Source organism: Aegilops tauschii, chromosome 2 (genome assembly GCF_002575655.3).
Source record: "Aegilops tauschii subsp. strangulata cultivar AL8/78 chromosome 2, Aet v6.0, whole genome shotgun sequence".
NCBI classification, from domain to species: Eukaryota; Viridiplantae; Streptophyta; class Magnoliopsida; order Poales; family Poaceae; genus Aegilops; species Aegilops tauschii.
In genome coordinates, this window is record NC_053036.3 from 78,508,824 (window position 1) to 78,521,372 (window position 12,549).

The 12,549-nt window shown below is 49.2% G+C and overlaps 1 protein-coding gene across 1 annotated transcript; it reads right to left on the bottom strand.

Moving 5' to 3' along the window:
- Positions 1 to 845: 845 nt before the first annotated feature.
- LOC109773474 (berberine bridge enzyme-like Cyn d 4) lies at positions 846 to 2,573 on the bottom strand. Its single transcript, XM_020332167.1, has one exon. The coding sequence runs from the start codon at positions 2,571 to 2,573 to the stop codon at positions 846 to 848; it is 1,728 nt and encodes a 575-aa protein (XP_020187756.1).
- Positions 2,574 to 12,549: the final 9,976 nt, after the last annotated feature.

Here is a 12,549-nt window from a genome sequence, read left to right on the forward strand (position 1 = left end):
CATGGCCAGCCGCAGCGTCCTGTTCGGGAGCCCTCTGGCTTCTCAAATCCTCATCTCCAGCCTGGAGTCCAGTCGAACGGGTCAACTCCTGGCTTTTGGAACGAGAAGCTGGTTAGAAACTGCATGCAAAATCGAAGGAGTAGTGGAGTTGGGAAAACATGGCTCCGCAGAAACTGGGAAGCGGGATTTGAAAAGAATTACATGCTTGTGCCACCGCCAAGTGACATTGCGTACCGGTTCGCGAGCAACTAATCGTATTCTCTCTCTCCCTCCTGACTCGTACGCCATCCCCTCTTCTCTTCTTGTTGGGCTGAAGAGGAGAAAACGAGCTAATTGGGCTGCAAGACCATCTCTCTCTCCGTACCAAGCCTGGCTACATCCAAGCCTAATGAGCTGGCAGCCCATGCGAGCGCTAATGATTGAGAAGCTACTGTCCCGAACGGTTTTCAAACTTCAGGATTTTTACGAGAAGCTAGCAGCTGGTTACGGGCTGAGGAGTCGAGGAGTTTTGAGGCTGGGGAGGACTACCGAACAGGCGGCTCGGTGCTCTGCAATGAATGGACTCAAACCTAGAATAATTTCAGGCAACTGATCATTAGCAAACACGGATTTTAAATTGATATACTTCCTTCGTCCTAAAATAAATGACTAAATATTGTATTGCGACGGAGCCATGGAGGAAAAGTTAATTCAAAGTTGAGTCAATTATGTTGGGACGGAGGGAGTATGTGTTAAGGTTGACAAATAACCAACAAACTACATGGCATCAAAATGACGGAGGGACCGAGGGAGTATGGGCTCATAAAATCAGATGCATATATCATGTTCCATTGTCATCCGCCAAATCACGATTTTAGACTGTATTTTCGCCGCCGAATATACATAAGAAAGATACCCACACAACCAAATATGTAAAAATGATTCGACGAATCAGGATTAGCGTAATCTATATGCGCCACATGCCCCATGGTCAGTTGCTCATCATCAGCATCAAGCGGCGGGATGCTCTGCTCATTCCTGAAGTAGTCGTCGGGGTCTATCTGACGCTTGGCCATGGCGAGCCTCCTGAAGTTGCCCTTGGAGTAGTACTTCTCGCCCCAGACCTTGCCGGCCTCGTAGCTGGTGACATTGCCCACGACCACGTTCTCGCCGAGGTCAAGGTCCCTGTAGTTCACGTACGCCTCCCTCGGGTTCTTGCTCACGTGCGGCTCCATGAACGCGTAGACGTCCCTGACCCACGCCGTCTGCGCCGCGCCGTCGCCGCCGCCGCCGCCCCAGAAGTTCATGTACTGCACGTTATACAGCACGCCGGCGCGGTGCGGGAACGGCGTTGCCGCCTCGGGCACGCGGGCCATCTGTCCCCCGTAGGGGTCTAGGATCATGAGGCCGGCGTCCGGCCTCGCGAGCCAGGTCGCGAAGATCTCCTCCCACACGTCCCTGGCGATCGCATGCCGCACGTAGTCGGACGTGGCCTTGCTGGAGGTGGTGTCCACGGGGTCGGTCCGGTTCAAGATGTCCTCGACGGTGGCGCCGCTGCCAAGGTAGACGTACGGCACGGACTGGAGCCAGGTCATCTCCTTGCAGTGCGTCCGGTTCACGCCGAGCTCCGGGAAGCGGCGGCGCATCACCGGCAGGAGCGCGTCGCAGGTCCCTAGGTATAGGGCCTGGAATTTGGCCACCTGTCGTTGCACGAGCACCCTCACGAACAAGTCGTCGGGGAGAGCCGGCGCAACCTCCTGCCACTTGGTTAGGATGTCCACGGCACCCTGCTCGACGGACCTGGGGATCGTGAACGCGGTGACCGTTGGCGGCACGGCCACGAGCTTCACCCGCCACGACAGCACGATCCCGAAGCTCCCGCCGCCGCCACCGCCGCGGATGGCCCAGAAGACGTCCTGGCCCATGGCGTCCCTGTCCAGGACCCTCCCCTCGGCGTCAACCATCGTGGCGTCCACGACGTGGTCGACTGCGAGCCCGTGCTTGCGCAGCAGCATGCCGAAGCCGCCGCCGCTGAGATGTCCGCCGACGCCGACGGTCGGGCACAAGCCCGCCGGGAACGCCAGCCGATCACTCGCCTTCCCGATAGCATGGTACAGCTCCCCGAGCGTCGCGCCGGAGTCCACCCACGCGGTGGCCGGCGCTCCCTCCCGCGGGATGCCAAGGCTGACACGCACGGAGCGGAGGCCGGCGAGGTCGACCACGAAGAACGTCTCGGGGCGCGCGGACCTGTACGAGAGGCCCTCGTAGTCGTGCCCGCCGCTGCGCACGCGGAGGCGGACGCCGTGCTGGCGGCCGCACACGACGGCGGCCTGGACGTGGGAAGCGTTCGTCGCCGTGACGACGCAGAGCGGCCGCACCGTGGCCTGCGTGAGGAACCTGCGGTTCCGAACGGAGGACGCCAAAACCGACGCGAACGACGGCGAGCTCCGGGTGAAGAGGAGCTGCTCGGGCACGGACGCCGTGAGGCACGCGAGGAAGCCATCGGTGGAAGCTTGGGAGCAGAAGAACAAGCGGGAGACCAAGAGCATTGCTAGCAGCGCCATGGTTCGGGACGGGGCCATCGAGCTCTGCATGCTTCGTCAACGAATGGCCAATGATCGGTAGCACTCACTGCTTGCGTGTATATAGCCTGCGCCGACGGCGAGTACTCTGTCTGAACTCGAAAATCCTGTTCAGTGCAAACAAAAGGTCTTGCATGGTCAACTATTTGGATAGTGGTCCGCGTGGCTGGCAGCGATTGGCTCGACCGGCGAAGTGCATGCAACGCGTAGTTAAAGCAGGAGCCGTTTTAAAATTGCTAAATTTAATCCATAGTTAGCCCTCTCGTGGTTCCCGTGCGAACAGATATGATACCGTCGTTTATGCGACTAGAATTTTAAATTTTGACACGAGTACACCACTTTTAAAACATATTACCCGCAAAAGAAACTTTTGAAACATAAATGACCGAGTAAATGTTTTTTGAACATAAACACACATGGATTGCTGGTACGTGAACGGTGTGACCTCTTTATCCCCTGACAATATCACCAACTACTCCCTCCATTCCCAAATATAAGTCTTTCTAAAGATTCCAACAAATAATTAGATACGGAGCAAAATGAGTGAATCTACACTCTAAAATATGTCTACATACAATTCATATGTTGTAGTTTATTTGAAGTGTCTAAAAAGACTTATATTTAGAAATGGAGAAAGTATATCACAGTTGCACTTCTCTTGTTATAGTTAAAACCCAAAGATCATGCACTTGTACATAACTGTGATTGAAAAAGGACTGCACCTAGCTAACATATCGTTTCAATTTTTATTCATATGGTTTTATTCTCCTCTAATTGTGACTCGCTTACATTCTTCACTATTGATATGTAGGTCGACAATCTCAAATGCTTCTTTTACCTTTTTGGACTTGATGTTCTGATGGATTGTATATAAAGTTCTAAACAATATGGTTTCTCCTCTCAATTCCCTTCCCCGACCCACATTGGTTGGAAATATGCCCTAGAGGCAATAATAAAATGGTTATTATTGTATTTCCTTGTTCATGATAATTGTCTGTTGTTCATGCTATAATTGTATTAACTGGAAACCGTAATACATGTGTGAATACATAGACCACAACATGTCCCTAATAAGCCTCTAGTTGACTAGCTCGTTGATCAATAGATGGTTATGGTTTCCTGACCATGGACATTGGATGTCATTGATAACGGGATCACATCATTAGGACAATGATGTGATGGACAAGACCCAATCCTAAGCATAGCACAAGATCGTGTAGTTCGTTTGCTAGAGCTTTTCTAATGTCTGTTGGGGATCGTAGCAGAATTTTAAAATTTCCTACGCATCACCAAGATCCATCTATGGAGTATACTAGCAACGAGGGGAAAGGAGTGCATCTACATACCCTTGTAGATCGCGAGCGGAAGCGTTCAACTGAACAAGGTTGATGGAGTCGTACTCGCCGTGATCCAAATCACCGATGACCGAGTGCCGAACGGACGGCACCTCCGCGTTCAACACACGTACGAAGCAGCGACGTCTCCTCCTTCTTGATCCAGCAAGGGGAAAGGAGAGGTTGATGGAGATCCAGCAGCACGACGGCGTGGTGGTGGAAGTAGCGGGGATCTCGGCAGGGCTTCGCCAAGCTTCTACGAGAGGGAGAGGTGTTGCAGGGGGAGAGGGAGGCGCCAGGGGCTGTGGTGCTACTGCCCTCCCTCCCCCCACTATATATAGGCCCCCTGGGGGGGCGCCAGCCCTGGATCCCATCTACAAGGGGGGGGGCGGCCAGGGGGGAAACTTGCCCCCCAAGTCAGGTGGGGCGCCCCCCACCCCTAGGGTTTCCAACCCTAGGCGCAGGGGGAGGCCCATGGGGGGCGCCCCAGCCCACTAGGGCTGGTTCCCTTCCCACTTCAGCCCATGGGGCCCTCCGGGATAGGTGGCCCCACCCGGTGGACCCCCGGTACCCTTCCGGTGGTCCCGGTACAATACCGGTGACCCCCGAAACTTTCCCGGTGGCCGAAACTTGACTTCCTATATATAATTCTGCACCTCCGGACCATTCCGGAACTCCTCGTGACGTCCGGGATCTCATCCGGGACTCCGAACAACTTTCGGGTTTCCGCATACTAATATCTCTACAACCCTAGCGTCACCGAACCTTAAGTGTGTAGACCCTACGGGTTCGGGAGACATGCAGACATGACCGAGACGCCTCTCCGGTCAATAACCAACAGCGGGATCTGGATACCCATGTTGGGTCCCACATGTTCCACGATGTCGAGGATTCAATCAATCCCGTATACAATTCCCTTTGTCAATCGGTACGTTACTTGCCCGAGATTCAATCGTCGGTATCCCAATACCTTGTTCAATCTCGTTACCGGCAAGTCACTTTACTCGTACCGTAATGCATGATCCCGTGGCTAACTCCTTAGTCACATTGAGCTCATTATGATGATGCATTACCGAGTGGTCCCAGAGATACCTCTCCGTCATACGGAGTGACAAATCCCAGTCTCGATCCGTGCCAACCCAACAGACACTTTCGGAGATACCCGTAGTGCACCTTTATAGTCACCAAGTTACGTTGTCACGTTTGGTACACCCAAAGCACTCCTACGGTATCCGGGAGTTGCACGATCTCATGGTCTAAGGAAATGATACTTGACATTGGAAAAGCTCTAGCAAACGAACTACACGATCTTTTGTGCTATGCTTAGGATTGGGTCTTGTCCATCACATCATTCTCCTAATGATGTGATCCCGTTATCAATGACATCCAATGTCCATAGTCAGGAAACCATGACTATCTGTTGATCAACGAGCTAGTCAACTAGAGGCTTACAAGGGACACGTTGTGGTCTATGTATTCACACATGTATTACGATTTCCGGATAACACAATTATAGCATGAACAATAGACAATTATCATGAACAAAGAAATATAATAATAACCATTTATTATTGCCTCTAGGGCATATTTTCAACAGTCTCCCACTTGCACTAGAGTTAATAATCTAGTTACATTGTGATGAATCGAACACCCATAGCGTTCTGGTGTTGATCATGTTTTGCTCTAGGGAGAGGTTTAGTCAATGGATCTGCTACATTCAGGTCCGTATGTACTTTACAAATATCTATGTCTCCATTTTGAACACTTTCACGAATGGAGTTGAAGCGACGCTTGATATGCCTGGTCTTCCTGTGAAACCTGGGCTCCTTGGCAAGGGCAATAGCTCCAGTGTTGTCACAGAAGAGAGTCATCGGGCCCGACGCATTGGGAATCACCCCTAGGTCGGTAATAAACTCCTTCATCCAGATTGCTTCTTGCGCTGCCTCTGAGGCTGCCATGTACTCCGCTTCACATGTAGATCCCGCCACGACGCTTTGCTTGCAACTGCACCAGCTTACTGCCCCTCCATTCAAAATATACACGTATCCGGTTTGTGACTTCGAATCATCCAGATCTGTGTCAAAGCTAGCATCGACGTAACCCTTTACGACGAGCTCTTCGTCACCTCCATAAACGAGAAACATATCCTTAGTCCTCTTCAGGTACTTCGGGATATTCTTGACCGCTGTCCAGTGTTCCATGCCGGGATTACTTTGGTACCTTCCTACCAAACTTACGGCAAGGTTTACATCAGGTCTGGTACACAGCATGGCATACATAATAGACCCTATGGCTGAGGCATAGGGGATGACACTCATCTTTTCTCTATCTTCTGCCGTGGTCGGGCATTGAGCTGTGCTCAATTGCACACCTTGCAATACAGGCAAGAACCCCTTCTTGGACTGATCCATATTGAACTTCTTCAATATCTTGTCAAGGTACGTACTCTGTGAAAGACCAATGAGGCGTCTTGATCTATCTCTATAGATCTTGATGCCTAATATATAAGCAGCTTCTCCAAGGTCCTTCATTGAAAAACACTTATTCAAATAGGCCTTTATACTTTCCAAGAATTCTATATCATTTCCCATCAATAGTATGTCATCCACATATAATAAGAGAAATGCTACAGAGCTCCCACTCACTTTCTTGTAAACACAGGCTTCTCCATAAGTCTGTGTAAACCCAAGCGCTTTGATCATCTCATCAAAACGAATGTTCCAACTCCGAGATGCTTGCACCAGCCCATAGATGGAGCGCTGGAGCTTGCATACCTTGTTAGCATTCTTAGGATCGGAAAAACCTTCCGGCTGCATCATATACAATTCTTCCTTAAGAAAGCCGTTAAGGAATGCCGTTTTGACGTCCATTTGCCATATCTCATAATCGTAGAATGCGGCAATTGCTAACATGATTCGGACGGACTTCAGCTTCGCTACGGGTGAGAAAGTCTCATCGTAGTCAACCCCTTGAACTTGTCGATAACCCTTAGCGACAAGTCGAGCCTTATAGATGGTCACGTTACCATCCGCGTCTGTCTTCTTCTGAAAGATCCATTTATTTTCTATGGCTCGCCGATCATCGGGCAAGTCAGTCAAAGTCCTTACTTCGTTTTCATACATGGATCCTATCTCGGATTTCATGGCTTCTAGCCATTTGTCGGAATCCGGGCCCGCCTTCGCTTCTTCATAGTTCGAAAGTTCACCGTTGTCTAACAACATGATTTCCAGGACAGGGTTGCCGTACCACTCTGGTGCGGAATGTGTCCTTGTGGACCTACGAAGTTCAGCAGTAACTTGATCCGAAGCTTCATGATCATCATCATTAACTTCCTCCCCAGTCGGTGTAGGCACCACAGGAACATCTTCCCGCGCTGCGCTACTTTCCGGTTCGGAAGGAGTGACTATCACCTCATCAAGGTCCACTTTCCTCGCACTAAATTCTTTCGAGAGAAACTCTTTCTCCAGAAAGGACCCGTTCTTGGCAACAAAGATCTTGCCTTCGGATCTGAGGTAGAAGGTATACCCAATAGTTTCCTTGGGGTATCCTATGAAGACGCATTTTTCCAACTTGGGTTCGAGCTTTTCAGGTTGAAGTTTCTTGACATAAGCATCGCATCCCCAAACTTTTAGAAACGACAGCTTAGGTTTCTTCCCAAACCATAATTCATACGGTGTCGTCTCAACGGATTTCGACGGAGCCCTATTTAAAGTGAATGCAGCAGTCTCTAAAGCATAGCCCCAAAATGAGAGCGGTAGATCGGTAAGAGATATCATAGATCGCACCATATCCAATAGAGTGCGATTACGACGTTCGGACACACCATTTCGCTGAGGTGTTCCAGGCGGCGTGAGTTGTGAAACGATTCCACATTTCTTTAAGTGCGTACCAAATTCGTGACTTAAATATTCTCCACCACGATCGTATCGTAAGAACTTTATTTTCCTGTCACGTTGATTCTCAACCTCACTCTGAAATTCCTTGAACTTTTCAAAGGTTTCAGACTTGTGTTTCATTAGGTAGACATACCCATATCTACTTAAGTCATCAGTGAGAGTGTGAACATAACGATATCCTCCGTGAGCCTCAACACTCATTGGACCGCACACATCGGTATGTATGATTTCCAATAAATTGGTTGCTCGCTCCATTGTTCCGGAGAACGGAGTCTTGGTCATCTTACCCATGAGGCATGGTTCGCATGTGTCAAATGATTCGTAATCAAGAGACTCCAAAAGTCCATCTGCATGGAGCTTCTTCATGCGCTTGACACCAATGTGACCAAGGCGGCAGTGCCACAAGTATGTGGGACTATCGTTATCAACTTTACATCTTTTGGTATTCACACTATGAATATGTGTAACATCACGTTCGAGATTCATCAAGAATAAACCATTGACCAGCGGGGCATGACCATAAAACATATCTCTCAAATAAATAGAAGAACTGTTATTCTCGGATTTAAATGAGTAGCCATCTCGAATTAAACGAGATCCAGATACAATGTTCATGCTCAAAGCTGGCACTAAATAACAATTATTGAGGTTTAAAACTAATCCCGTAGGTAAATGTAGAGGCAGCGTGCCGACGGCGATCACATCGACCTTGGAACCATTCCCGACGCGCATCGTCACCTCGTCCTTTGCCAGTCTCCGCTTATTCCGGAGTTCCTGTTTTGAGTTACAAATATGAGCAACCGCACCGGTATCAAATACCCAGGAGCTACTACGAGTACTGGTAAGGTATACATCAATTACATGTATATCACATATACCTTTGGTGTTGCCGGCCTTCTTGTCCGCTAAGTATTTGGGGCAGTTCCGCTTCCAGTGACCACTTCCCTTGCAATAAAAGCACTCAGTCTCAGGCTTGGGTCCATTCTTCGACTTCTTCCCGGCAACTGGCTTACCGGGCGTGGCAACTCCCTTGCCGTCCTTCTTGAAGTTCTTCTTACCCTTGCCTTTCTTGAACTTAGTGGTTTTATTCACCATCAGCACTTGATGTTCCTTTTTGATCTCCACCTCCGCTGATTTCAGCATTGAATATACCTCAGGAATGGTCTTTTCCATCCCCTGCATATTGAAGTTCATCAAAAAGCTCTTGTAGCTTGGTGGAAGCGACTGGAGGATTCTGTCAATGACCGCGTCATCCGGGAGATTGACTCCCAGCTGAGACAAGCGGTTATGTAACCCAGACATTCTGAGTATGTGCTCACTAACAGAACTATTTTCCTCCATTTTACAGCTGAAGAACTTGTCGGAGACTTCATATCTCTCGACCCGGGCATGAGCTTGGAAAACCATTTTCAGCTCTTCGAACATCCCATATGCTCCATGCTTCTCAAAACGCTTTTGGAGCCCCGGTTCTAAGCTGTAAAGCATGCCGCACTGAACGAGGGAGTAATCATTAGCACGTGATTGCCAAGCGTTCATAACGTCTTGGTTCTCTGGGATGGGTGCTTCACCTAGCGCTGCTCCTAAGACATAATCTTTCTTGGCAGCTATGAGGATGATCCTCAGGTTCCGGACCCAGTCCGTATAGTTGCTGCCATCATCTTTCAGCTTGGCTTTCTCTAGGAAGGCGTTGAAATTGAGGACAACGTGGGCCATTTGATCTACAAGACATATTGTAAAGATTTTAGACGAAGTTCATGATAATTAAGTTCATATAATCAAATTATTCAATGAACTCCCACTCAGATAGACATCCCTCTAGTCATCTAAGTGAAACATGATCCGAGTTAACTAGGCCGTGTCCGATCATCACGTGAGACGGACTAGTCAAGATCGGTGAACATCTCCATGTTGATCGTATCTTCTATACGACCCATGCTCGACCTTTCGGTCTTCCGTGTTCCGAGGCCATGTCTGTACATGCTAGGCTCGTCAAGTCAACCTAAGTGTATTGCGTGTGTTCCGAGGCCATGTCTGTACATGCTAGGCTCGTCAACACCCGTTGTATGCGAACGTTAGAATCTATCACACCCGATCATCACGTGGTGCTTCGAAACAACGAACCTTCGCAACGGTGAACAGTTAGGGGGAACACCTTCTTGAAATTATTATAAGGGATCATCTTACTTACTACCGTCGTTCTAAGCAAATAAGATGCAAAACATGATAAACATCACATGCAATCAAATAGTGACATGATATGGCCAATATCATTTTGCTCCTTTGATCTCCATCTTCGGGGCACCATGATCATCTTCATCACCGGCATGACACCATGATCTCCATCATCATGATCTCCATCATCATGATCTCCATCATTGTGTCTTCATGAAGTTGTCACGCCAACGATTACTTCTACTTCTATGGCTAACACGTTTAGCAATAAAGTAAAGTAATTTACATGGCGTTATTCAATGACACGCAGGTCATACAAAAAATAAAGACAACTCCTATGGCTCCTGCTGGTTGTCATACTCATCGACATGCAAGTCGTGATTCCTATTACAAGAATATGATCAATCTCATACATCACATATATCATTCATCACATCTTCTGGCCATATCACATTACAAGGCACATGCTGCAAAAACAAGTTAGACGTCCTCTAATTGTTGTTGCAAGTTTTTACGTGGCTTGTATAGGTTTCTAGCAAGAACGTTTCTTACCTACGTAGAACCACAGCGTGATATGCCAATTTCTATTTACCCTTCATAAGGACCCTTTTCATCGAATCCGTTCCGACTAAAGTGGGAGAGACAGACACCCGCTAGCCACCTTATGCAACTAGTGCATGTCAGTCGGTGGAACCTGTCTCACGAAAGCGTACGTGTAAGGTCGGTCCGGGCCGCTTCATCCCACAATACCGCCGAAACAAGATAAGACTAGTAGTGGCAAGAAAAATTGACAACATCTACGCCCACAACTGCTTTCTGTTCTACTCGTGCATAGTAACTACGCATAGGCCTGGCTCATGATGCCATTGTTGGGGATCGTAGCAGAATTTTAAAATTTCCTACGCATCACCAAGATCCATCCATGGAGTATACTAGCAACGAGGGGAAAGGAGTGCATCTACATACCCTTGTAGATCGCGAGCGGAAGCGTTCAAGTGAACGGGGTTGATGGAGTCGTACTCGCCGTGATCCAAATCACCGATGAACGAGTGCCGAACGGACGGCACCTCCGCGTTCAACACAAGTACGGAGCAGCGACGTCTCCTCCTTCTTGATCCAGCAAGGGGAAAGGAGAGGTTGATGGAGATCCAGCAGCACGACGGCGTGGTGGTGGAAGTAGCGGGGATCTCGGCAGGGCTTCGCCAAGCTTCTACGAGAGGGAGAGGTGTTGCAGGGGGAGAGGGAGGTGCCAGGGGCTGTGGTGCTACTGCCCTCCCTCCCCCCACTATATATAGGCCCCTGGGGGCGCCGGCCCTGCATCCCATCTACAAGGGGGGGGCGGCCAGGGGGGAAACTTGCCCCCCAAGTCAGGTGGGGCGCCCCCCACCCCTAGGGTTTCCAACCCTAGGCGTAGGGGGAGGCCCATGGGGGGGCGTCCCAGCCCACTAGGGGCTGGTTCCCTTCCCACTTCAGCCCATGGGGCCCTCCGGGATAGGTGGCCCCACCCGGTGGACCCCCGGGACCCTTCCGGTGGTCCCGGTACAATACCGGTGACCCCCGAAACTTTCCCGGTGGACGAAACTTGACTTCCTATATATAATTCTTCACCTCCGGACCATTCTGGAACTCCTCGTGACGTCCGGGATCTCATCCAGGACTCCGAACAACTTTCGGGTTTCCGCATACTAATATCTCTACAACCCTAGCGTCACCGAACCTTAAGGGTGTAGACCCTACGGGTTCGGGAGACATGCAGACATGACCGAGACGCCTCTCCGGTCAATAACCAACAGCGGGATCTGGATACCCATGTTGGCTCCCACATGTTCCACGATGATCTCATCGGATGAACCACGATGTCGAGGATTCAATCAATCCCGTATACAATTCCCTTTGTCAATCGGTACGTTACTTGCCCGAGATTCGATCGTCGGTATCCCAATACCTTGTTCAATCTCGTTACCGGCAATTCACTTTACTCGTACCGTAATGCATGATCCCGTGGCTAACTCCTTAGTCACATTGAGCTCATTATGATGATGCATTATCGAGTGGGCCCAAAGATACCTCTCCGTCATACGGAGTGACAAATCCCAGTCTCGATCCGTGCCAACCCAACAGACACTTTCGGAGATACCCGTAGTGCACCTTTATAGTCACCCAGTTACGTTGTGACATTTGGTACACCCAAAGCACTCCTACGGTATCCGGGAGTTTCACGATCTCATGGTCTAAGGAAATGATACTTGACATTGGAAAAGCTCTATCAAACGAACTACACGATCTTTTGTGCTATGCTTAGGATTGGGTCTTGTCCATCACATCATTCTCCTAATGATGTGATCCCGTTATCAATGACATCCAATGTCCATAGTCAGGAAACCATGACTATCTGTTGATCAACGAGCCAGTCAACTAGAGGCTTACTTGGGACACGTTGTGGTCTATGTATTCACACATGTATTACGATTTCCGGATAACACAATTATAGCATGAACAATAGACAGTTATCATGAACAAAGAAATATAATAATAACCATTTATTATGGCCTCTAGGGCATATTTCCAACAATGTCAAGTATCATT

Coding starts and splice junctions, on each gene's coding strand:
- LOC109773474 (XM_020332167.1), bottom strand. CDS start 2,573: ATGCAGAGCTCGATGGCCCCGTCCCGAACCATGGCGCTGCTAGCAATG.